Below are 27,760 nucleotides of genomic sequence, written 5' to 3'. Positions count from 1 at the left end.
AATAATTTTTTGAGGGAAACACCTCACTGATTTCAATCAGTCATTGCCAAGCCAAAGGCTATTGTTTAATGACTGGAGCCTGCCAACAGAGAGCCTCAACAAGGAATCTAAGGCAGGGAGGAAGCTGAAATTGGAATACTTATTCTCCAAGTTTCCACCCTACAAGATCCAACCAAAGGTCATTGCCCTCTCAAGGCTACTGAGCAGTAACTTCTCCCTGCCTTTAATACTGCACTACCTCTCATGATTTCCCTCCTTCCAAGCCCACCAACACTTTTGTAATTAGTCTCTTTATAAGTAAGCCCGCCTAGAATTTTCTGTATTTTGAGGGTATTATCTGTCTTCTGTAGGAACTTGTTCCGGTTTGCTAATACTGCCCTTTTGCAAAACACCAGAAATGGATTGGCTTTTATAAAGGGGGGTTATTTGGTTACAAAGTTACAGTCTTAGGGCCATAAAGTGTCCAAGATAACGCATCAACAATGGGTAGCTTCACTGGAGGATGGCCAATGGTGTCTGGAAAACCTCTGTTAGCTGGGACTGCACATGGCTGGTGTCTGCTCCAGAGTTCTGGTTTCAAAATGACTTTCTCCCAGAACATTTCTCTCTAGGCCACAGCTCCTCTTCAAAATGTCACTCTCAATTCCACTTGGGGTGTTTGTCCTCTCTTAGCTTCTCTGGAGCAAGAGTCTGCTTTCAACAGCCGTCTTCAAACTGACTCTCATCTGCAGCTCCTCTCTCAGCTCCTGCGCGTTCTTCAAAGTGTCCCTCTTGGCTGTAGCAAACTCACCCCTTCCGTCTTGAGCTTATATAGTGCTACAGTAACTAATCAAGGCCCATGCTGAATGGGCAGGTCCACACCTCCATGAAAATTATCCAATGAAAGATCTCACCCACAGTTGAGTGATCATGTCTCCACAGAAACATCCAATCAAAAGTCTCCAACCCAATCAATACCAATACGTTTCCTGCCCACACAAGACTGCATCAAAGATAATAGCGTTTTAGGGGACACAATACCTTCAAACCATCACAAACTGATACTACATGTAAACATTATCTGACAGATTTAATCTCTGCCTCCTCCTTTCTTCATTTGACCAGCAGTACATCACACTTTCCTGGTTTTTCTCCTACCACTCTAACAGTTCTTTCTCCATTTGCTTTGCTGATTTCTCTTCATCTCCCCAACCTCTTAACATTGGAGTGCCCCAAAAGTCCTCTTCTCTTCTACATATGTATTCCTTCAGTGACTGCATGCAGTCTGAAGGTTTTAAGCACCATCTGTACAATGATAATTCCCAAATGTATTTCTCCAGCCCAGAACTCTATCCTGAATTCTAAATGCCTATATCCAACTGCTTACTCAACATCTCCACTTGATCCATAATTGACATCTCAAATTTAACTTGTCTGTAACTGAACTCCTGACCTTTTCCCACACACCCACCTAAACACACTCTCCCCACAGTCTTCCCATTTTTGTTAATAGCAACTCCATCCTTCCACTTGTTCAGATCAAAACATAGAGTCATCCTTTCTTTCCCTCACATACTACAGTGTACACGTTACATGTGAAACGTGTAAACTGATTTGGAAATACAGACCAACTATTCTGACCTGTTTGGTGATACTGCAGTAGGATGATGATAAAATTCCCTTAGAGATCACATAAGTCCCAAAAAAAGATGCAAAATGGAATGAGGGGACTTACATCATAGAAAATTTTATTTGGTTTCCAAATAGATGCACCTTGTATTTTTTAGCTACCATGAGATTTGGGACATCAGCTTAGTCTATCTACTGGTTATTGAGTACGCTCTTTCAGTCAGTTAGTAAATAACTAATGAGAAACTCCTGTTTGCCTAACTTAGCATCATTCTTCATATGTGTGTGTGGGGAGACAGGGGTAAGAGGGGTGCAAAGCTTGTGACATATTCCAGGCCTCACAGAGTTTACAATGTGCCTGGAGTAAAAACAAAAACTGTGGTAGCAGTGAAACTGGCAGGAATAACTAAGCCTTTGAGTGAGCCCTAAACAGAGACAAAAATTATTCTGCACCAGTTGCACATTAAGTGTGATCTCTAACTTCAGAGTCCAAGATCAATGCAACCTTGAATAAAATGGTTTTCTGGAACTTAAGTGCCTCCTTTGCAAACATTTCGCACCCACAAACACACACACACACACCACCTTGACTGATCTACCCCTTCAACCAGCAGAGTACTGATTTGTGAGGCTGTTTCTGTGCTAACCTAGTAGCCACAGACAAATCAGGGAACTTCATTTTATCACCTGCAGCATGCAGGGGCCCTGGGGTGACTTCAGGAGTTGGCACTGCCCCTGATGATCTTCCTCATGGCTCTGTAATACACGAGGAATGCCTTCTACTAGGAATTGGATCACCATGTCAGTGCCACACACCCACCCATCAGCACCAGCCCAGTGACCTCAGTTAAAGTGGAACAAACCTATTTAACCCAGTGGCATATTTCCCTTCTTGGACTAACTTCTGTGGTAAATGCCTGGAAAGCTGCTGTGGACAGAGCAGCATGCAGAACGCATTTTTTTGTTTTTCTTGGAAGTCCTCAGCTTGGTCTGGGTGGAGCTTTTGAGACAAGGCCTGGGAGTGTCCCTCATTCCAACATCTGTTTTTGAGAAAGGAAGAGATTGTTAAGCAGTGAAAAATCTGGCCAAGCTTGACAGCCTTGATGGGCATTATGAAGGGAAGTTTTTCTTAAATCTCCTAAGAGACCATGACTTTTTTCCTTTTATAAAAAATTTTTGTTTCTGCAGCACCCAGTAGGCATTTGATGATAGGCATTTAGTAGATGTCTTTTGAGTGAAGGAATAGAATGGAATGGAATGGAATGGAATGGAATGGAATGGAATGGAATGGAAGATAAGTGCTTAGATAAAGTTTCTGTCCCCAAATTCTCCAAGCTCAGTTGTCGTATAAATATATTCATCTGCCTTCCACTAATAACTATCTCAGGGTCATAATGATAAAAGCAGAGATTTGAGGTGGAACTATAGGGCTTGGCATTTCTAGGAACCAGCTATTACCAAGAGGCTCTTCCTCCTGATGGGTCCAGAAAGACCAATATGAAGTCTTCATAAAGTCTTCCTGGCCCCTTCTCACATACACATGTGAAAAAAAAAAAAAAGAAAAGAAAAGAAGAAGAAGGAGAAGGAGAAGAAGAAGAAAGGAGTAGGAAGAGAATGAGGAGGAAGAAGAGGAGGAGAAGAGGAAAGAAAACATGGTTTTTGGCAAGCCTTGCTGAGTAGGGCAGCACGTGGCTTCTGTACAGAATTCAATTCCAGGCCACTACTGTGATGCTAGCATAGAGGCCAAAAAGCAAATAGCTATACAAATAGATAGGAGGCCATTGAGTTGGTAGTACTGATTCCAAGTTTTACATCCTTCAAAGAAGGGAATGTGGATTGGAGTTGATGGTAAAGTGTCATTAAGGAAAGGAGAGCAAGCAACAGCTGAATTAGGCATTCAATGCTGCAGTAAGTACTGTGGAGAATGTAAAAAAAAAAAAATTAATGTTCCCACCCCTCAAGGAGCTTATAATCTATTTGACGAAGCAAGAACTCATGCTGATGAAAACTTTAGAACCAATATGGAACAGTGTCGGATTAACTAACAAAGGAGCATCATGTAGTGAGTGTTACCAGGGATGAGAGGCACAGAGAAAACACAGTGGCTGAATGGGCAGGAGCCTCTTCCAGGAGAAGCTGAGACCCTAGAGGAGCCTCAGAGAATGAATGGCTAGGATCCCCTAAATTTAAGAGAAGGCTGAAGAGGGAGTGATTCCAAGAAGAATCAAATCACAACGGTAGGAATATGCCCCTCATGGCCCAGGAACAAGGAGATGGGCCAGCTCATGGAAGGCCTGGATGCAGAAGTGTGATGTAATGTCAGTGATATTGACCAAGGGTGGTAAACAGGACAGTGAGGGGGCACCAAGAGGGAAATACTACCCTCAGATTTTCTGATATACACCTCATTTTTACCCTCTGGTCTTGCTTATGAAGTAGATTGAGTCAAACAAAAATAAATGGTTACAGTCCTTGTTTTCAAGTCCTCTCCAAAGAGGAAAGAAGCTGAAAGATGTAAAACATAGTGAGGGATTGTGCCCATAATACTGACTCTTCTCTGGCCAGAGAAGCAAAGAACGTGGAGAGAAGTCAGAATAGCTTAACACCCCAACAAGGAAATGGATCTTTAGCATCACTGACAGAGTCATCCACGTAAAATTCATAGACAGTCATAGAACTGATAGGACATGCTATGGTCTCAGAGACTTAGGTTCCTGATATTTTGTTGCTCTTCTGTGTAACTTCCCTAAGGTCACTGCATATCCCAAGATGACTGCTGGATCTACAGTCTTATGCCTAAGTCCACTAAACAGATAAGAAGAAATGGGGAGAAGAGCCTACCTCTTTCCTTTAAGGACATGTCCTGGAAGTTGTATTTACCACTTCTGCATATATCCCAAAGGGATATTTCTGCTTGCAGGGGAAGCTGGTAAATGTTGTCTTTATTCCAGGTAGCCATGTGTCCACCTAAAAGTCACCATGTTTAATTACTTAGAGAGAATAGATACTGTATTTCTGCCGCAAAGCCTAATGCTGCCTCCTTCTAGCAGCAGAGACAGTGAGTTTAACCTTAAAAATTAAAAAAAAAAAAAAAAAAAGATTTGCTTTTTAATCTTCCCTGGTAGAAGGGATCTTACAAAATGGATAGAAGAAAGATGCTCCTCTGGAAATTGGTTGCTTCATTGCCCACAGCAGCAGCAGAATTGAGCTTAGGCCTCCTAGAAGTTTAAAGTCTGCTCTCAAAGCCAGGACAGCCGCTTAGCAAGTGGGCAGAGGCTGCAGTCCTGCTACTGATGGGCTTCTCCCGGACCCTCACAATAGCCCCTCTTAGGCTACCTTCTAAAGCCCCATCGTCCCCACCTCTTCTCTCTCGCACCCCAGTGTGGTACCCATGAACTCAGCAGGACTCTTCTAGCCTTGGGCCTTAGTAGAAGGCATTGGCTGAATCTGCTTGTTCTCCCAAGCAGATGAGAGGGTCTATTTCTCTGTTAGACAGCTATTGTCTTTCAAAAGGTCTTCCTAAAATTGGGTCAAAAATCAGCTCAGCCAAATCTTCCTCTATTTAGTCTAGTTGCGCAACAATGTAAAACAAGTCAGTTTTCTCTTCACCATAGTTGCCATTCAAATATTTGAAGACATATATAGCTTTCATATGAGTTGTGTCTTCATCAGATTAGAAACATCCAGCTTATTCTGTTATTTTACCCAGTAGGTTGTAAGCTCTTGAGAGCAGGGCGCAGTCTTTTCATATCTGTGTCCCCAGTACTTAAACACAGTGCCTAGTGGGAGCTGTGGGTATGGGTTCTCCATATTTATGGAAAGAATGAATAAATTCCAGTTTTGTCATTTTCCGTTCCCTTGTGTTTGTGAACACATGTAGCCAAAATCTTTCCTAAAATGGAGTGGTCAGAATAATTTTTAAGGATCTTTTTTTTTTTTTTTTACAAAAATAATACATCTTCATTCTAGAAAACATGTATCAACAGCAACAACAAAAATCACCTAAAATCCCAGTGCCCTGGGATAAGTACTATTAAGATTTTGGTGTGTATTCTTAGTTGTTTTCCTTTGCATTTGTTAAAATAAACATTTTTCATCAGAATGAGATCATGAGATTTTAAAACCTACTGTTATACTCATCAAAATTTCATAGGTACCTTTTAAGATAGTAAACATGAATATACTATGTCATTGTTAAAGGTGTTTTTGTAGTGGAACAAAAACAGGAAAACAGAAAAGTGCTCAAATCATAAGTGTTCCGCTTAATGGATGTTCACTAAGTGGACACACCCATCTTACCAACACCCAGATCAAGAAATTGAATATGACAAGCACTGCAGAAGTCTCCCTTGTGGTCCCTTCTAATCCTTGTCCCCTGAAAGAGTACCACAGACATTTTAAAAGTTTATATAAATGGAACCATACAGTTATATTCTTTCAAACCTGTCTTCTTTCAATACAATATTTTAATGACTGTGTAATATTCCCTTGTATTGCTGTATTACAATTTGCTCAGTTATTCTTATTGCCATGCATTATTTTTTCTCCAATATTTTGCTTTCAATACAAATGCTATGATGAATGTCTGTGTAACTAAAATAATGATTTTCCCCTTTAGGATAAATTCATAGACATGAAAACTTTTAAGACTTGAACTTACTTTGTAAAAATGCCCTTCAGAAAGGTTTAACCAATTTTATATTCCCATCAGGGTGTATAAGACTTCCAGGTTCCATGGTGTGGCCCAGAATTGAACACAATACTCCAGATGTAATCCAACTAACAACTACCACAAATATCCCTACCTCTGTTACATAGCCTCATATTTCCTTTTACTGTACGTAAATAGAATGCACGCACACATATTCTTCAAGGTCTCTGACAAAGACAATCACAGAATGGTAGCACTGGGACAGACCTTGGAATTTATCTTGCCCAACAAGCTTATTTTCAGATGAGAATACTGAAGTCCAAGAGGTGAAATATCAGAGCAGACCGATTCCCAATGAAAACAAAACTAGAAAACCACATGCAGAAACAGTGATGCAAAGAAATAAAACATAACGTGTTTGGAGCAGTTAGATTTGGGGAGTGGATCTATGGGAGATTTTCTCCTTTTTTTTTTACTTTTCTGGATAATTTAAATCTTCAATATGGAGCACATATTTCTTTCACAGTGGAAAAAAATCTTTTCTTTAAAAGAAGGAAAAAATAGAAAGGAAAGATTAAGGTTTAAATTGCTTATTTGACTCATTTAATACACACTTAAGATCCCAATGTGGTGTGGGCTACAAAATAGTCAAAACCTGGCTTGATGTGTTTAAGAAGAATTTTCAAGTGGCAGAGCACTGTAGAACAATAAATTACAAGAATTCAGAGACTCAAATACACAACCTGACTGAAGCAACTTTTGCACAACTCCAGTCTGTAAGTTTGAAAAAATAAATACATAATGAGCTGGGGCTGGAGCAGGCTCTGGAACCGTCTGAGTAAAGAAACAAATGACAGGGTTTTTTTGTGGTATTTTCTCTTGAGCAGTTTGGAAATCTTGTCCCTGATTTGGAGATGTGCTTAGGGTGGGGGATAATGTGGACTGTAGCAGTTCACCCAACATCATGGAGCAGAAATGTTTAAAAACCACTGCCAAGGTGCTTGCCCTCTCCTCTCATGTGAGACCTGAACCTTCTTTGTCTCTGTCCACTTAAGAGCTAGAGTCAGGGAATCCAGTTTCAGGGTTTTGTCTTAATGAGATGTTTCATATGTCTCCCTGTGGCTCTGGTGGGTTTTGGCTGAATAACTAGCAGAATCATAGCTGTTAGAGTTGTCAGAACAAGAGAGATGAAATAACGTCCCCAAAGTTTTCCAGCTAATAAGTGGTAGGGCTGCCAGATTTAACAAATACAAATACAGGATGCCTAGTTATATTTGAATTGTAGATAAACAGCGAGTTGTTTTTCAGTTAAAGTATGCCCCATGTAATATTTAAGAGAATATTTTGTCTGGCAATGCTATGGGGACATGATGAAAACCCAGCTCTTGGTAACCACTCCAACTGACTGAACACTGTGAGATGATTTTCTGAACAGGAGTCTCTCTAGTGTCCAGCAAGAAGAACCAGAATGGCCTTATATATGAAAGACAATAGAACTTAGTGGTTACCAGGGCACAGTGTCCCTTGGGCACAGTTTTTATATCTGTAAAATAGGGTTAAAAATAGCACCTATGTCACATAGTGGCTGTAAAGACTAAATGAGTGATTACAAATAAAACACATAGGACAGATATTTATTAGATAAAATATCAAGCCAGAAGCCTGCGAATCTTACACCTTTATCTGCACAGTCTGCAATAACTTCTCAAACATGCTTGATCTCTGAACCCCACTCCATTGGTGCAAAATGGGGAACAGTTCTCCTATTCTCTGCTGCTTGATAGCGAGAAAACAAAAAGTTCCCCTCATCTGCAAGAGAGAGGATGGCCCTGCTTTTGAAAGGGCAATGAGGATTTTTATTAACCACCATAACTAATATTTATTCATGATAGAACCATTAGTTATATTACATTGTAAATGTTAAAAGAAAGATCTACAAAGACTCCCTGCAGTGACCACTGGGAAGTTCACAAGAGTATGACATCCTTAGATTATCTAGTGTAGAATTTTTCAAATGAGGCTAATCATCAGAGTCGTTAGGGGAATTTTCTTAAATATCATCTTTTTTATTATGAAAAATTTTCAAACATACAGCAAATTGAAAGAATTTTACAGTGAACACTTATACGCTATTATGGGTTGTATGAATTGTATCTCCAAAAACGATATGTTTGCTTGGAAGAACTGAAAGCAAGGACATGAATAGACATTTACACACTGGTGCTTATGGCAGCGGTATTCACAATTTGCAATGAATGGAGGTGACCTAAGGGTACATCAATGGGTGAACCGAAGGGCAAAATGCAGTATATACATACAACAGAATACTGAACAGCTGCAAGAAGCAATGAAGTCATGAGGCATGCAACTAGGCAAATGAAGCTTGAAGATATTATGTTGAGTGAAATAATCCAGAAATGAAAGGACAAATATTATAAGGTCTCACTAATATAAACTCACTATAATGAGCAAATGCTGAGAATTGAATTCTAGAGCATAGGTCCCATGGGATAGAATGGGCAGTCAATGATGCAGGAGTGCAGAGTGTTCAACAAGGTTTGTTGATTGTAAGTTCTTACGGCAGTCTTCTCTATTCCTGAGTTTTGACTGTTATTTAAGAGATGATTATTTGGTACAAAATTTTATTCTCTGTAGCATGCTTTCTAATATAACCCGTGTGGTCAGTTTATTTAAACAGTATGGTTGCACGGAACCTGGAATGGGGAATGAGATCTTGTTATTCCATATAGGTTAGTGTGATACCCTGATGCACCCCGGAGTACTTTGGGCAGAAAATAAAAAACATTTGCAAAGTCCCCTTGAGGGACTGGGGGAAAATGCGGAAATAGTAAACTTCTTTACCTGGGGAATTCCTGATATTCCTGCAAGCATTAGGGAATCCCAGTTTAATAAGTCTAGCCCTCAATCCTGGGATTTGCCCTTATGAAACTTATTCTTGCAAAGGAGAAGCTAAGCCTACTTATAATTATGCCTAAGAATCACCCCCAGAGAACCTCTTTTATTGCTCAGACATGGCCTCTTTCTCTCACCCAATTCTGCAGATAAACTCACTACCCTTCCCCTTATGTGGGTCATATCTCCCAGGGGTGTAAATCTCCCTGGCAATCTGGGACATGACTCCTGAGGATGAGCCTGGATCTGGCATCATAGGATTGGCAATGCCTTCTTGACCAAGGAAACAAAATGAAACAGGATAAAGGTTCAGTGGTTAAGAGACTTCAGTTAGTGTTGAGAGTTCATTCTGGAGGTTACTCTTATGGTCTGGGTGATCTTTTTTATTTCCTTTTTTATTTTTTAATTTTTTAATATTTTTGTTATTTTTTTCTTTATTTTGGAGTAATGAAAATGCTTGAAAACTGTGGCAATGAATGCACAACTATATGATGATATTGTGTGCCATTGATTATATAATTTGGATGGAGTATATGGTGTGTGAGTATATCTCAATAAAATTGCATTTAAAAAACTCACCAAAAAAAAGAGATACTGATGTCTAACCCTTAGTACCTCAGAATGAGAATTTATTTGTTAATAGGGCCATTGCAGATGTAATTAGTTAAGCTAAAATGAGATTATGCTTGAGTAGGATGGACTTTTAATAACATTAGACTGATGCCCTTGTAAGAAGAGAAGACACAGAAAGTGGAGAAGTCCGTGTGAAGACAGAGGCGGAGACTGGAGTTACACAACTACAAGCCATGGAAGACCAAGGAGTGTCGGCCACCTCAGAAGCTAGGAAGAGACAAGGAAGGCTTCTTCCCCTTGAACCTCCAGAACTATGGGAGAATAAATTTCCATGGTTTTAAGCCACCTGGTTGTGGCACTTTGTTATGGCAGCCCTAGGAAACTAATACATGTACCTGCCACCTAGATCCTACCTTAACATTTTATTATACTTTTTTTATCACATATCTGTCCATCTATCCATCCATCAATGCATCTTTTTTTGTTTGTTTGTTTGTTTTGTTTTGTTTTGTTGTTGTTTAACACAGTTCCAAGTAAATTGCAGGATATCTGCACACTTTCCCTGGAGAACTTTCTAAAATTATAAATTCCAAGGCCTCATGCCTAAAGGACCAGAGATCTGCTGATTGAAAAATTTTCTAAAATTCTATATTACCAGATGATTCTGATGTACAGGGGAGTTTGGAAGAGTATCAGTCAGGAGAAGCCATGTTACACTGCTGTAACAACAGAAAAATCTCTGTGGTGTAGAACAACAAAGTTGTTTTTACTTCCTTTTTATTTTTGTTTTTAATTTTCTGGACTAATACATGCTCATCAAGAGTCTTCACTCTGGTAAACATGCTGATGGAGCCCCTAATATCTGAAACATTACCAGTCTCATGGCAAAGGGAAAAGAGACATGGCACACCATGTACTGGATGTAAAAATCTCTGCCTAAAAGTGTTATACATCTACCTCTGCCTATATTCCATTGGCCAAAGCAAGTCACATGGGAAATCTTACATTCAAAAGTGTGGGGATGAATAACACTTCTGAGGGAGCAGCACTATGAAAGGGAGGCTGGAATACTTAGGAAAAGTAATACAACTTAACACAGGAAACCACTGATTTAATCCAGTCTCTTCATTTTCCTGACAAGGAAACTAGCATCCAGGAGGGCAAAGTGACTCCCCAGAGATCACTCTGGTTCAAAGCAGGGATGGGTCTAGAAGCAAGGTCTCTTAACTCCCAATTCCATGTACAGCGATACCTCCCTGAAGCTCCCAGATAGTTCACCGTTCATTCATTGATCTAACATTTATTGAGCACATTGGGGATTGAATCACACCCCCCACAAAAGGCATGTTCAGGTCCCAATCCTTCATCCTATGGGTGTGGACCCATTTGTAAATAGGACCCTTGAAGATGTTATTAGTTAAGGTATGCTCAAACTAAATGAGGATACGCCTTAATCTGATATGGCTAAAGTTCTTATAAGCAAAGGAAATTGAACACAGAAAGAGTAGCCACAGAGAGCAGCCAGAAACTGGAATCAACAGAACCAGGAAAAGACAGAAGGCTCTGCATGTGCATTGCCATGTGACGGAAAAGCCAAAGAGCAAGGATCACCAGCAGCCAGCCCCAGAACACCATTGTCTTTGGGGGGAAAGCACTGCCTTGCTGACTCCTCAACCTTAGACATCTCCTAGCCTCCAAACCAAGCCAATAAAGTCTCATTGTTTAAGCCAATCCATTGTATTTGTTTTAGCAGCTGGGAAAATAAAACAAGGGCCTACTGTATATCAGGCACTGATAGATAAGACAGTCTGTGCTATCAAGGGGTTCCCACTTCCATGTTAAGTTCTTCCATATAATAGTCAGCTTGCCGTATCACTGGCATATTTCAACAGAGTCCCCAAATAACCTGAAGTAGCTGTGCTGCTCAGAACTAATGGAGATGTTGTCTTTAAGGAGAAAGATCTATTTTTTCTAATATTTCCAGTCAGGGAGAACCAGTTCCCAATAACAGCCTGCTGAACTTCAGCGCAGTGCTGCGGCTCTCCCCAGATGTAGAATGTTTAAGGGACTCACGGGCCCAAATTGGTAGAGGCACATTCCTAGGACACAGTTCGTGATCAGGTGACATAATAGCTTTCCTCCGAATGGAATCACTTAGTCACAAAAACCTGGACCCCACCTTGAGACCCCTTTTCATTTAGAGAGAAAGAAATATTTCAAGAGTCAAGAAATGAATCAATTTTTAAACAAATCTAAAGATTATCTAAAAAGAGGTTAGTTTGATTTGCAAAAGCAACATTTTATATCCTCACAAGTAGTAACTTGAAGACTATCTGTCTTTAAAGGACATTAAAATAGTAGCATCATGTAAAAATGCTGGAAAAAAAGAAAAGAAATAAAAATGCTGGGTTTAATCTTTGTAAAATCGTGGAATGTTAGGGCTTTAAAGATCACCAAAATCAGCTGCCCCATTTAATAGGTAATAATTGTGACATGTATTGAGCATTTCACTGTGCCAGGTACTATTCCAGACAATTTACATGTATTACCTCCGTTAGTTCCCACAATCAATAAGTGTTTTTATAATCACCGTTTTGTAATTGAAGCTCAGAGAGCTAAGTGACTTGATCAAAGCCATCTAGACAGATAGAGAGAGATTTGTGATGTGAACCTAGACCTGAGTCCTTTGACCCTGTGTTCCTTTTATGTGCAAGGGAATAGAGTTGTCTTTTTGGTAGGGCCACAGGCTCTTAGGCATTGGCTCTATTTAACAATTGTCTGTGACACTGTGCAAGATTCTGTGGGGAATATTAGAGTAAATACAGCAGTTTCTGCTCTCAGTGAGTGCCAGCCTGGTCAAGGAAAGGAGAGCAGATGAACTGTGTATCCTGGAAACCAGGGAAGGTGAGAGTTTCAAGAAGATGTTTGTCAATAATGTTAAATGCTAGTAAAAAACCTGTGATACCAAAGACTAGAAGAAGTCTATTGAACAGCATGACAATTATGCAACCATTGTTGAACCTTAAAAAGATCAATTTCTGAGAGCGATGGCAGTAAAAGGGAGTCAATAAATGAGGAGGAAATGGATACAGGCAGTTTTAGGCAACTGAAAAAAGGGAGAGAATATAACAATAACTAGAAGATGCAGATGTTTGTGGAAATATTTTCATTTGGGTTGAGGATACCTGAGCATGTTACTATACAGAAGGGAAGGTGCCAGCTGATATGAATAAATTTAATATGTACAAAAAAGAGATGATCAAGTTCTTGGAGCATGCAGGAGGAGGGGATGCAATCATCATTCAATTATTCTTTTGTCCACTACTATATTATGTCTACTATGTTTCAGGCACTTATTTGGGCACCATAGTGAGCAAAGCAGACCCAGTTCCTGCCCCCAGGAACCATAGAATCTAACAGGGACTATACACTTCAAGTGAACAATTTAAATATATATATATAGTTATTATGTACCGTGAAAGTGCTATGAAGGAAAATGCAAAGGTGATATGAGATCCAAGGTAGAGATGCTAGTCTCAGGGTGAGTAAATTGTATAAAGTCTCTAAAAGAGGAGAAAGAGGGGAGAGAGGACAAAGAATGAAGACACAAATGTTTAGAGAATGTTGAGGAAAGGTGATCCTCATATTCTTAGTGAGCAGGAGAATTAAAAATGTCTGTTAAGATCAATGGGAAAATATCAGAATCCATATATGGAAATTCAGTAGGAGAGCTAAAGAGGATCATGTTTGCCAAGAAACATTAAAAGCTCTTATGAAATTATAGAACATGATCCAACTGGCTTGGTTTTCTGACTTTCTCAAGGAATTTTAGCAACTTAGAATAGATGTTAAAAAAAAAAAAAAAAAGCAAATGGTGGAGTTGAGCTGTTGGTTGTCATGGCAGGCAAAATCGAATCCAGGAGTTGACAGGGAGTGGGGGTGGGCAAAGGAGTCACCATAACTAGGAAGGGCCTGGTGTCTAGGTTGGCTACGGAGGTGAGTGAAGCCCAAAGGAAATGGACCAACTGGATGAGGTCGTGCTGAGGGCATAGGGAAAGTTGAGAAGTGAGGTCCAGGGAGAAGTGAAAGGCACAGGAAGATGTAATTGGTGTGGAAAGTTAATACCAAGTAATGAACTCTGAGGTTCACTCAGATCAAGAGTTAACATTCGGTGGGTGATGAAGGTCATTGGTGCTGAGAAGTTTTAAAAAATTCAGAGACTGGGATGGAATGGGAATTAAGGCCCTGAAATCTTCTGCTGATGGCAATTGGAACCCCAGAGAATGCTGTCCTCTATGCTGCTTTGCCTTAGAGAAAATACTGGATAAGTTTTCTAAGTCAACTACCCATATGTATATTGTGATACCCAAACAAGCACACACACACACACACACACACACACACACACTCACATACACACATAAACACACTGATATATGTCCAATTACCTACAAGTGGTCTGGAAATCTCAAAATGATAGCTAGACCCCAAACTTGTTGACTTTGGACTGTGTGCAGTTCAAACTTCGATGTGCTAGATGACACTGTGCAGATGGAACTCAGGAAGAGCTAGAGAGCTGAATAACCCACCTCATTATACGCATCAAGCAACAAATTTTGGGCAGAGAGATGGTACAATTTTCTATGAGAAATATTCTATGAGAATTGAAACACGGGGACGGATTTAAGAGACTCTTGAAATGTAGACTCAGTAGAACTTGGCAACCAGTTGGAAATGGGAGCTGAAGAGAAAGGAGAGTCAAAGACGGAAAGATACAGAAAGCTGGTTATTGTTTCTCCCCATTTTACAGATGAGGAAACCAAGAGTCAGAGAAATTAAATGACTTTTCCATGGCCACATGATTAGCAGAGCCAGATTTTACTGCCAGTCCAACTGTCTGTGCCTTTCCCAATACTTCATGCTCCTCCCCTACCTGCCATTTTGTGAAAATCCATCTCATGCACGTTACTGAAGGTACCCAACTCAGCATATGCTCTTCTTTTTCCACATTTCCCCTGTGCTGGCAACGGTAATTATGTTCTTGTTAATTATCCTCCCCCTACCTGGGGGAGGAGCCCCTCTCCGTGCTCCTGCAGTGGTGTAGACAGGCCCCACCCAGCTTGCTGTCATGGTGCTGGTGGATTTACTTATCCATCCTCTCCATCACACTGTGACTTCTTTGATAGAAAAGACCAAGCCTCTGAGTCTTTTTATTCCCAGTGGTGAGCACAGTGTTGGATTGGTACTAGCTGCCTAACAGATGATTGTCAAATGAATGGAACTTAATTCCAGGTTGCATCTGCAGTTAACAAAACAAAATAAAATGTCAGCCAAGGACATTATAACCTACTCTGTGCTTATTATTTAAAACACTTTAACATAAAAATGTAATAGAAGCTTAAGTGCATGCAATGGTTCGTATTTGGGATTTGGCTAATTATCTACCTGACATTTTATTCTTTTGGACTTTCTGAGCCCAGAAGGTGCTGCAGCAAACCAGTTTTGCCGTTTCATTCTCTTTTTTTCCTGAGGGCTTCCTGCAACAATTGCTTTGGAAGCAGGTCTTCTCTTGAAGAGCACAGCTAATGAATCCAAGAGCTGTCTCCTGAGAGAGGGTTGCTCTAGTGAATGGAAAGCAAACTGGAAAAGGTGACCTGGATGGACATGCTGAGGTGATGCAGGTTGTTTCAGTTCTACCTCAAAGAACCCCAGGTACCAAAGAGAATGCCCAAGTGAGGATACAGATTTAGGCTCCCTGGGCTTGCAGTTTTCTTGCAGTCTCATATCTGTTCTTTCCTGCTGGCGTTGTCGGGGACTCCAGGGGGAGATGGTGTACTGAGCTGTGAAGTGAGAGTTCACAGTGTTTGCACTTTTTGCAATATAGCACCTTTGGCCCTACATGGAAAATTTTTTAAATTTCCTTTGTAGTTGAAAATAAAGACCTTTCTTTCTTTCTTTCTTTCTTTCTTTCTTTCTTTCTTTCTTTCTTTTTTTAAGTGTTGACAGACCCGTTCAAAGTGAAATGTCATATTCTAGACTCTTTTTGAGAATCATGCCACATTGTGTTGTATATAGGTTTGTTTGTTCAGAGCTTTAAGCTTTGAGTGATGATAGACCAAAACTCCACGAGATGACAGTAAATGTGACAGCTCCTCATCCTCAACCCATCATCTTGTCACCTGAGAACACAGCCCACTTGTTCTGATATGTGATTCCTCAAAAGGCTTTTTTCTAAGGAATAAATTATTCCTAGAGGGATATCAAGGCCCTTTTGTTTTTTATTTTAGTCCTAAGTTAAGTCGACAGTATATAAAAATTCATATTCCCGCCAACAGTTTTTGTGCTTTCACTGCAGTGATAAAATCACTTTGGTTTCAAGTTCAGAGCCAAGGAAAGAATCAAGCCATTGTGTAGATTACTTAAAATTCCAAGTTGCCTGCACTGTTTGGCTAAAGAATGCTAAGAATTTTCAGCTGTTGCTCCCGCAAAAGGTTCCTAACTGAGGCACTGGTTGCAGTTCAGCACACAGCTGTTTTTAATTTGAACTGAAGCTTTTTAATTGCTTTTGTGTCAAGATTTATTAAATATAATCTTAGAGGACCAAAAACTGTAATCGTCACATTAGTAGAATGTTGAAGGAAGAAAATAATTGGAACACAGCATTTTTGCCTGGTAAGGCAAGTCTGAAAATATCTTTTCCACATGACAGGCTTCCACCCATCCCAGGAACAGAATTTCCAGGTAAATCTGACCACATAAGCCCTCATGGCCTCTATAGGAGCTCAGCAGCTTGCTCTGCTTAGTCATTTACCTGGAAGCACTTCTTTCCCTGAGTGGCCTTCTCTTGTTCCCACACTCTCCATTTCTATTATATCCTCAGACATAGCAATAGTGCTTGGAGCTAACGCAGCATTAGCTGGCAATTGGCTGCTCCTTCTAAGTGGTCTGCATTATTTTTGTGAGCCTCTGTAGTTGCTGTTTCCTATTACATCTGGCCTATCCAGGACAATAATGTGAGGGGTCTGAACCGTCCCCATTTGGCTCAGAGCAGCTGTACAGAGGAACAGAAGATAGAAAACATGGACCTTTCCTGGATTTTCTGCCAATGAAAGGAGGCTGAGAGGCCCTTCTATTCAATTACGTGAATTGTGATGCCAAAGTAAAGCTAGCTTGGCATAGTCTGTTTTTAAATTGAGGTATCTATTTTATAAATGGTAAAATACAGAGATCTTAAGTGTAGAGTTCAGTGAGCTTTGACAAAATGCATACTCACATGTAACCAACACTCAAATCAAGATATAGAATATTTCCAACCTGCCAGAAAGTTCCCTTGCATCCCCTTCGAGTCAGTATCCCCACTGCCTCCACCAAAGGCAACCGTAGCTCTGATGACTGTCACTGTAGGAAAGCTTTGCCTTTTCTTGAATGTCATATAAATACAGTTATACAATATGTATGCTGACTTCTTTTACTTGTCATAATGGTTTTGAGATTTAGTCCTGATAGTGTGCGTATTAATAGCTCATTCCCTTCTATTGCTCTGTAGTATTGCCTTGAATAGATACACCACAGTTTGTTTTACACATTCTCCTGTTGATGAATATTTGAGTTGTTTCCAGTTAGGGGCTATTATGAATAAAGCTCCTCTGAAAATTTTTGTAAAAGTCTTTTTTGGTTATAAGGTAGGTGTATGGATAACTTTGTTAAAAACTTCCAACTTTCCAAAGTGGCTATACCCTTCCAACCACCATGGATGACAGTTCTAGTTATTCTGCATCCTTGCCATCACTTGGTGTTTTTTGTTTTGTTTTTTTTATTTTAACTATTCTGGTAAATATGTAATAGGATCTCATCATGGTTTTAATTTGTATTTCCCTGATAATTTATAATGTTGAGCACCATTTAATATGCATATTGGCCATTCATATATCTTTTGTGAAGTGTCTGTTCAAGTCTTTGCCTACTTTTAAAATATGGTTGATTATCTTTTCATTATTGATTTGTAGAAGTTCTTTATGTCTGGATACTAATACTCTGTTGTATTTATCTATTGTGAATATTTGCTCCCTTTTTATTTTCTTAACAATGTCTTTTGATAAGCAGAAGTTGTTAATTTTTATGAAGTCCAATTTATCAACCTCTCATTATTATCTTTCATGATAATCTTTCATGATTACTGCTGGAAAATTCACTTTTAGAATTTTTGAAGTTTCTTTTTCCAGGAAATGTGTTCTTGTAATGGAGGCTTCTCTTGATGGCTAGTTCTGAGGAAAATCCTCAGGAATTTTCAGATATGTGGGAAAAGTGACTTTGCTTTTTGGAGGATTTTTCTTTTCCAGAAAAGTCTGTAATTAAATAATTCCCAGGCAATTCTATTCTTAGGAATATGCCCTAAATAAACTCCAGCACATGGACACCAGGAACACATACAGAAATGTCCAGAGCACATATTTGTGAGAACAAAACACTGAAACAACCAAATGTTTGTTATCAAAGAATGGACAAATAAACCATGCTGCATTCATACAATGGAATACTAAATAACAAGAACCGTGAAGAAACAGGAGTTTCACTATAAAAATCCACATGATGAATAACAAAAATGCAATTATGTGAATATAAGTCAAAGGAAACTACACGTGATCTATTCTATTACATAAAAAGTTCAGAAGCAGCAGAACTAAACAATATACTGTCTAGAGCTACATAGGTAAATGATAAAATTATAAAGGAAAGCAAAGTCATAATTATCCCTAAATTTAGGATAGTGGTTTCTTCCTAGGGGATGGAAGAGGGGTGCTACAAAGGAAAGGACTGAAGACATATATGGAGCCGGCAGTGTTATGTTTTTATAAGCTGGGTGAGAGGTATAAAGGGTTTGCTGTTTTAGTCTTTAAACTATTCCTATATGTTTTGTGCTCTCTTTTGTATGTATGATATATCTCACAATTTGATTTGAAAGAAAGAGAAAAAAAGGAGGGGGGGGAGAAAGAGAAAGAAAGGAAGATAAGGAAAGAGAGGGAAAGAAAGAGAGAAAAGAGAAAGAAAGACAGGCTGGTTTTACCTAATTTTGTCGCTCAGGAGGGAAGTTGCCATTTCTCCCAAGAAAGACATTCGAATATGAAAAGAGGCAAACTAGGAAAATTGCAGAATAAACACTAAGTCCTGACTACTCTACTAAAATCTCAGTCGTGTGTGTATTTTAATGTTAAATATTCCCTTTTAACAGGAAAACATTGATTCAGCAAGCAAGCACTGGCTGAGGTGCTGTGGCACACAGAGAGAGTCCAGCAGAGCATCTAGTGAGGGACATGGAGATCAGGTGTAAGACAGAGTGGACCAAAGTGCCATGCAGAGCAGAGGGAGAGTGTCTTACTTCCTGACAGAGGGAGCTGAGAAGACTTCACAGAAGGGGGAGCACTAGCTACACAGCCTAAGGCAGTTGAGTTAACTTCTCTGTGGCTCAGCTTTCCCATCTATAAAACGTGAGCCTGCCTCATAAGATTATTTTGAATTTACACGCATGAGATGTTTAAAACAGTGGCTGGCACAGTAAGCACTTAGCAAAGGATACCTATTATTTTCAGATATAAAATCCATGGTACTTAGCAACCAGTTGAACTCAGATGGGGAGCAAGAGAAAAAGAGTGAAAGATGTAATGTTTCAAAGGAATATGGCAGATGCTCAGAATTAATAATAATAGCTAGGAAAGAACAGGAAAAAAAAAAAAAGGCAAGAAACAGTCTCCAAAGTATCTGATGTAGGATGTTCAATAGGGTTCAAGGAAACAATGAGGAACTGTTCCATACTCAAGGAGACCAGAAGGACATGACAACTAAAGGCAACAGATGATTCCGCACCTGATTCCTTAGCTTCAAAGGACATTATTGGGACAATTAGGAAAATTCCACTGAAATTTGAGCAGGGTCTGAGGTTATGGTTATATAGGAGAATGTCCTTGTTTCCTTGTTTGTAGGAAATTATACTGAGGTGTTCTGGACTAATGAGGCACAAGCTTGGGAATTTATTCTCAAATGTGTCAGAAAGTTCTTTGTACTGTATTTAACAACTCTTCTGTAAGTTTGTGATTGTTTCAGAATGAAACCAGTTTGTTTTGAAAAGTTACCACTAGCATTTGTTGAACATTATGTATCAGGCCCTCTGTGGTCAGTGCTTCTCACCTGAGTGGATTCAGTTCCCCAGGAAACTTCTCTGACATGCATCTCTACCAAAACAGAGTTGTGTGCCTCTCTGGGCTTCTGGAGCAGCCTGTAGTCGTCCCCACAGCACCACAATATAGTAACTGCCTGTTGTCTGTCTGTGCCGCCTCCCCACCTCCCACCCCACCCCAAAGACATTTAAGCTCTTTGAGGACAAGGACTGTACCTTATTCTGCATTATCTCCATAGCTCCAAGCACAGTTCTCAGTATACAGTGTGTGCTCAATACATACTTGGTAAACGAAGCAATGAGGCTTGCTCACCATGGTAACTGCAATGAAAAATGAGGCATGACTGACAACATGATTTCTTTTCAAGGTGGCCCTGGCTCTGGCAAAGGCACACAGTGTGAAAAGCTGGTGGAAAAATACAGATTTACACATCTCTCGATGGGTGAGCTGCTGCGTAAGGAGCTGTCATCAGAATCTGAAAGAAGCAAATTGATCAGAGACATCATGGAACGTGGGGAGCTGGTGCCCACGGTAAGCAGAACAGCCTGCCCTACACAGCTGCCTTTCCTGATGAAGGTATTTTGTAGTGTTGTCTTTTGTCTAAGCTGCTGGAACAAAGAAACCCAAAGGGACAGTAGCCCAAACAGATATTATTTTATTCCACTCCTATGTAATAATCCAGGGGCAGGCAGGAGGTTCAGAACAGACCATCCCTCTGCCCTAGAAAGACCCCCAGGCCCAGGTTTCTTCTGTCCTGTTGTTCTGCCAGCCCCTTGGGTTAATCCTCACCAAATGGTCACAGCTGACTGACCACCACACTTCCGTTCCAGCCCCAGGGAAGGAGGAAAAAAAGAGGGAATGGGCATCACACAATTTCTCTTTAATGAAGTGACCCAGAAAATTGTACATATCATTTTGCTTGCATTCCATTGGCAGGAAATTAATCACCTGGCCACATCTAACTGCAGGGGAGGGAGGGAAATAAAGTCTCTGAGTAGCCACTTGCTCTGCTAAAGTTGGAGTGTGGTCGGGAGCTCTATTGCCGGAGAAGGGGAAACTAAATAACAGAGGACAATTAACAGTCTTTGCCACAGCAGGAAGGATTTCAGCTCCTCCCCCAATCCCAACTTCTTATAAATACTCTCTGATAACTTAATGCCCTTTAACAAGACACTAAATTCTTCATTTTAATTTTGAACAATACTGGGACAATTCCAGATTACCTTGAGAGAACGCAGGAGGGAGGGGACAACAAGAAGGGCTCTGCAACCTGGACATGGGAAGAAGTTGGGGAAGGTTCCAGTAAGGAAGGACTGGAGCATCAAAGACAAAATGTCCTACTTCACAATTTTCCCCAAAACTGGTCTCCACTTTTGAGTTAAAATCTTCAAAGCCAAGATGAGCATGGTGCAGCAGAGCCTAGTATTAGAAACTTCTGGGAAATAGAAAATAGCAACATTTTGATCTAGTTCTGGGAGGTATGATAGTATCATCTTGAAACTTGGTATCTTTCTTGAGTAGGTCTTTCAGTTTCCTAGGCTGCTGAAAGCAGCTGCCATGAAATGGGTTGGCTTTAAACAATGGGAATTTATTAGCTTACAGTTCTGAAGCTGAGAAAAATGTCCAATTCAAGTCATCATCAACATGATGCTTTCTTCCCAAAGACTGGCTGCCAGCAATCCTTGGCTCCTCTGCACATGGCAAGACGTATGGCAGTGTCTGCTGGCCTCTTCCTTCTCTTCCAGGTTTCATTGTTCTCAGCTTCTTCCATGGCATTCTCTCTCTCTCTCTCTCTCTCTCTCTCTCTCTCTCTCTCTCTCTCTCTCTCTCTCTCTCTCTCTCTTTATCCCACTTATAGAGGACTCCAGTAGAAGAATTAAGACTCATCCTGAATGAGGTGGGTCACACTTTAACTGAAGTAGCTTCATCAAAATATCCTACTTACAATGGGTCCACACCCACAGGAATGGATTAATTTTAAAAAACATGTTTTTCTGGGGTACATACAGTTTCAAACCACCATCCTTCTCTGAGAAGCTGGATGTCATCAGTATCAAAATATGTTCATCACATCCCTGCCATACTCAATCCCATGTGAGGCTCTGTAATAAGGGCTTGTACAATACAGTCCCTAATATCTAATGGAGCTTCCTGCTGCCTCCCTAACTAACTGCAATCTATTCCCCATCCAGAGACCAGAATGGTCCTTGTGAAAGAAAAATATCCATTGCAATTGCCTCTTAGTTTTTCTCACTGCTCCCACTCCTTCCCCCATATGGTCCACCCTTCTCATTACAGCCAGAGTGATTCATTTAAAATGTCTACCTAATTGTGTTCTTCCCTTGCCCAGAAGCTTCCCATGGCTCCCCACCACACTGAGAATGAAATCCGGATCTTCCTGTGGCCACAAGGCCCCACGTGCTCTGCCTCCTGCCACCTTTCCAACTTTATTTCCACCACTTTTACCTGCTCACTCTCCCTAGCCACTGGCCTCCTCATTGAGGCTGGGCTGTTCCTGCCTCGAGGCCTTTGCACGTGTAATTTCCTCAGCCTGAGTGCTTTTCCTTCAGACAGTTTGCTCCTTTACTTCATTCAGATCTCTGCTTACATGTCACAATTTATCGAGGAGGCCCTCCCTGACAACCTATCTAAAATAGCACCTCCAGCACTCTGCTTCTCTTTGCCCTGCTTTAATTTTGTGTGTAGCAGTTCTCTCTAGCTGACCCTTCATTGTACATTATGTGTTTACCTATTGTCTGTCTTCCTATGTATACCTAGGCCATACCACCTTGTGATGGCCACATTCCCTGAGCCCCTGCCGAAAGCCAGAGAACAGTGGAAACCCACCCATTTTGGCAGCTGATTACATTTTTCTTGCCCCCATTCCCAAGTGTCTGTTATCTCTCCTCCTTCATTTTCCATACCTTTGTTAAACCAAAATTTTTAACAGAGAAAGCAGTGTTGCTAGAAGCTAATGTGACATCACATCTACTGAAAGTCTTCTCAAGGCAGTGCATGTCAATTTTATAAAATATTTACAGACAAAAATTAACAGAGAAATGCATTTTATATCCTGTTTTGTCTAGTTTTAAGCTGCCATTATACTTAAGTCATGGAGAGCTACTATATGGAATATGGCTACCGTATTTCATCCAATCTAAGATGACATCTATTGTAAGATGCCCAGTGAACTCTAACCAGTAAGCATATGCCAATCAAAAAAAAAAAAAAAAAAACCACACTAACAATCAAACTATGACCCAGCACTGATTGTAGGATACTTACCAAATAAATAGACATTAAAATGTGAGGGGGGCGGAAAAAGACTTAGAACTGATGAGATACAGTATGTTGCAGTCTGCTACTAATATTATCCGAATCTTTTCCCTCAATGGGTTGATTACAGGAGACCTGTGGTGAGTCAGGTGGAAGGCTCAGGTGCTGACCCCTTTTCCTGTGCTGCAGGCCATCGTTCTGGAGCTCCTGAAGGAGGCCATGGTGGCCAGCCTTGGCCACACCAAGGGCTTCCTGATTGACGGCTACCCTCGGGAAGTGAAACAAGGGGAAGAGTTCAGACGCCGGGTAAGCTGCTTTTATGGGGATTGTCCCAGAAGCAAAATAGGGGACATCATTGAGTTTGGGGTATACATTCAAAGTCTAACTCATTCCCAATTTCATTAATTATTTCCAAATTATATAAATCAAACCTATCAGCTACAAATGGTAGAAACTCAAACTGGCACAAAAAAAGTGGCGTGGGGGGAGGGTTGCGGGGTTGGCGGGGGGCAGATATGGCATTTATTGACTCAAGTAACTGAAAAGTCCAGGGTAGTTCAGACTTGGCTGGATCCAGGTGTTCAATTATGTTCATCAATCATCTGACTCTCCATCTCTTGGATTTTCTTTCCTTTGTGTTAAAATGTGTTCCTCAATTTCTTCCTGTCCCAGCTCTACCATCTAAGTGGCCTTACCAAAAAGAGTGTTTCTTTTTTGCAATGCGTCCAGCAAAAGACCCAAGGTTGTGTTTCATTGTGTTGAGTTAGGTACAGGCCCGTCACTAAACTAGTCACCGTGGCAAAGGCAAAAATGGGATGGAATATGATGACGGGTCCAGCCTGGGGGCCAGGTCAGGGATGGGAATAGAGGAGGGTGAATGGGCACCACACCTGGACCCAGACTGAGAGAGGGAAGGGAAATTACCCAAAGGAAAAACCACAAGGGCACCTTTACAAGACAACAGGAAAATGGATGCTGGACAGACAGAATCAACAGATCCGCATCACGCTAACCTCCCTGGCCTGTGAAGAGGTTCGTAGATGACTGAGGACCACTCACAGGGGAGCAACAGGGAGTCAGAACCATCGTGGCTGCCATTTATCAAACCTTCTCCAGGCCAGTTCCAGTGCTACACCCTTTACATATATTACCTCTAATTTCATGAAGTCCAAGAAAGAGGGGTACAATTGTCCCCATTGGTTAAACAAAGACTCCAAAACACAGAAGAATTAATATTTATATAGATATCTTTAGACTAGTTTGCAAAACACCTTTGTATCATTATATCATTTGATTTTTTTTTCAAATGCCCTTTGAGACAGATAGGAGAGATAATTTCCTCATATTAAAGGAGGTGAATTAAGCCCACTGAGGTTAAATGACTAGCCCAAAGTCACACGGCTCTTAAGTGAAAAAGGTAGGACTTGTGCCCAAGTCTGTCTGGCTCCATAAGCCATGCTCTTTCTGTCCCTATCCAACTGCTGGTAGGGCTAAGACTTTGGGGACCCATCTCCATCTATATCCAGTGTTGCAACATTGAAAATGTAAAATGTACTTATATGTCTCCTGGGGTTTAGTTGTACCTCCTTCAGAATCGCTGTTTTATTTCACTTCCCTCGATGATATCCAAATATTTGAAGAATACAATTCTTCACCTTCCCCTTCTTGCAACCACAGTCAAAGAAAAAATTCCCTGGCCATGTTTGGGCAAAGCAGCCTAGATGGCAAGGGCAAGACCTGGCCCCACCCTGGCTTGCCCTGGGCCTTTGCAGCTCTGCTCTGGACCATCCATCCATAGGGGCTGGGGAAGGGCATAGACAAGTGGACGTGTGTAGTGGAGTCTTGTGGCTGTAACAAGTTCAGGGCGGTTCCCCTTTGTCCCTTCTCCAGAGCTGACCAGAAACACACCACTCAGAAGCTGCAAAGCTACAAACTCAATATAAATCAACTACTTTTTTTGCAAAATGGAATTGGCAGAATGTTTTATTCCAATCTTCCAGCCAGTGTCCAAGCAGTGAATAAGGAACCTGGGACACACTCTGAGTAATTGAGAACAGTGGAATTTTCCCTACACCACCTCAGAGTCGGGGCTTATGCTAGGTTGCAGGTCAGGGAGCTCCCTGTCTATTGGGGACTGGCAGTTGTGTAAACACACCATTACAATGCATCAGGAGATGTGCTCTAAGAGCATGCTGCACGGTCAACGAGCTTCAGGCTTCAGGACCACAGCAACCTACCTGGTGATTTCACACTTCCTTTGCCTATGAACTTAAGGTAAGAAGAGCCCTGGGAGTTCCTGGGAGAAGGAGGCCAGGAGTGATTTGCAAATGAAGTGACAGGCTTTTCAAGTAAATGTAGAAAACTTCCACGTGCTCACTAAGTCTTTGTAGAGTAACCGAGTCTTAAAAGTTCATGCATGAGGAGGGATCAAATATGGCGGATTAAGAGACAGAGCAAAATTCTCCTCTGTGAAAAACACTAGATGAAGGACAGAAAGTGCTCCAGAACAGCATCTCCAGGGTTGCATCAACTGGGCAGGGACTTCTGCATCCATAGTGAGTGTGTACTTGGAGAAACCGAGGGACTGTGTTCAGAGTCATGTGAGTGATCTGTCCGGAGAGCTGCCAGGGAAATGCAGTGGGGAGTAATTGTGAGACTGTGTTTGGAGGTGGGTTGGTGTCCGACCCAGGGAGCCAGCAGTAGGACCTACAGAATAGCGTGGTGGGGAGTGCCTTCAATGCCCTGGGCACCCGCCTCAGCACCTGCCATGGGTGATAGCCCTTTGTACACCCACAGCTAAGAGCCCTCAAGTCAGGTACGGGCCACTGCAGCAGGCAGATGATCATGGAAGTGGGTAGTTTCCATGCCCCGTGCAGCCATCTTTGCAACAGGCTGGGAAACACCCCTTTGCAATGCTGTTGCCCAGAGCTTCCTTAGGGGAATCAGGATTCAGCTGGCTTGTGACGGTGCACACTCCTCCTCCATGGAAGCCTGCAGTGTGCACAGCCTAGAGGCAGGGGTGCTGCGTGGAAGTGCCAGGAGCCCTACACCAATCCCAGGGACTTGTGGGCCCATGGAAGACAGGGACTGTGGGGAATTTGAGCTGAAGGGTTAGACACAATCTGCAGCGCCAGGGTATTCCAACCACAGCCCCGAGAATGGCTGGGAGTACTGGGTCTTAGATCCGTCTTTCCCTGCCAGACTGCATCGGGCATGCTCCCAACCCTCAGGGCTGGTGGTGCCAACTGCACATGGAAAATTGGTGCACTGATTGGACTTCCTCATGCTTTGGACCCCCACTTGCTGTACAGACAAAGTTGGGAAAAACTGGCTTGAGTGTAAGAGGTGGCTTGGGAATGCCATCTGCTGGTAGGTCAGGGAAAGTGCACTCCACCAAGTAGTAGCTCTGTCAAATTATAGATAATTGTTTAAATAAGTCTGCATATCCTAAAATAACCCTATCAAGATAAGCAAATGCGAAGAAACCAAAAACAACAGAAAATTGTAAAGCATATGAAGAAGCCAGAAGATATGGATAATCCAAATGCCCAAATTAAAGAACTTGAAGCAGTTAATCAAGAAGTAATCACAAACACCAATATCATGGCTCAGAATATAAAGGACATCAAGAAGATGCTAGAAGAGCATAAAGAAGAATTTGCAACAGTAATTAAAAAAAAAACAGTGGATCTTATGGAAATAAAAGAATCTGTTGATCAAATTAAAAAGATTCTTGAGTCCCATAGCATCAGATTTGAAGAAATAGAGGAAAGAATGAGCAAACTCAAAGATAATGTGTCAGAAAGTGAAAGCGCAAAAGAATGAATGGTGAAAAAAATTGAAAAATTTGAAATGGCTCTCAGGGAAACGATGGACAACATGAAGCACACAAATGTAAGTTATCACTGGTGTTTCAGAAGGGGAAGACAAGGTTAAAGGACTAGGAAGAGTATTCAAAGATGTTGGGGAAAACTTCCCAACCCTTCTAAATGAAATAAATATGCAAATCATAGATGTCCAATGAACTCCAAATAGAATAAATCCAAATAAACCCACTCCAAGACATATTCTGATCAGATTTCAAATGCTGAAGAGAAGGAGAGAGTTCTGAAAGCAGCAAGAGAGAAGTGATGCACCACATACAAGGGAAACAACATAAAACTAAGTAGTGACCACTCAACAGTCACCATGGAGGCAAGAAGGCAGTGGTATGACGTATGTAAAATTCTGAAGGAGAAAAATTGCCAACCAAGAATTCTTTATCCAGCAAAGCTCTCCTTCACATTTGAGGGAGAGCTTAAAATTTTCACAAACAAATGTTGAGAGAATTTGCTAACAAGAGACCTGCCCGACATGAAGTACTAAAGAGAGCCCTACTGGCTGAGAAAAAAAAAGGAGAGAATGGTCTGGAAAAGGGCACAGAACTAAAGAGTTTTAGTAAGGGTACATTAAAGGAAATAGAGAGAGGAAAAAATATGTCTGACAAATAAAAACCAAAGGATACAATGGCTGATTCAAGAACTGCTTCCACAGTAATAACATTGAATGTGAATGGATTAAACTCCCC

General features: G+C 41.0%; 1 protein-coding gene across 3 annotated transcripts in view; it reads left to right on the top strand.

Moving 5' to 3' along the window:
- Positions 1-27,760, top strand: part of AK5 (adenylate kinase 5) — a 281,830-nt gene that overhangs the window by 214,936 nt on the left and 39,134 nt on the right. For all 3 annotated transcript variants that reach the window (XM_037826883.1, XM_037826882.1, XM_037826884.1), the window contains 2 exons: positions 20,285-20,448; positions 23,383-23,499. In XM_037826883.1, coding sequence (XP_037682811.1) covers positions 20,285-20,448; positions 23,383-23,499 — 281 coding nt within the window. The remainder of the gene's footprint in view (positions 1-20,284; positions 20,449-23,382; positions 23,500-27,760) is intronic.

Source organism: Choloepus didactylus, chromosome 2 (assembly GCF_015220235.1).
Source record: "Choloepus didactylus isolate mChoDid1 chromosome 2, mChoDid1.pri, whole genome shotgun sequence".
Classification (NCBI taxonomy): domain Eukaryota; kingdom Metazoa; phylum Chordata; class Mammalia; order Pilosa; family Megalonychidae; genus Choloepus; species Choloepus didactylus.
Note: the sequence above shows the minus strand (reverse complement) of the source record. Positions and strands in the feature narration are given on the sequence as shown.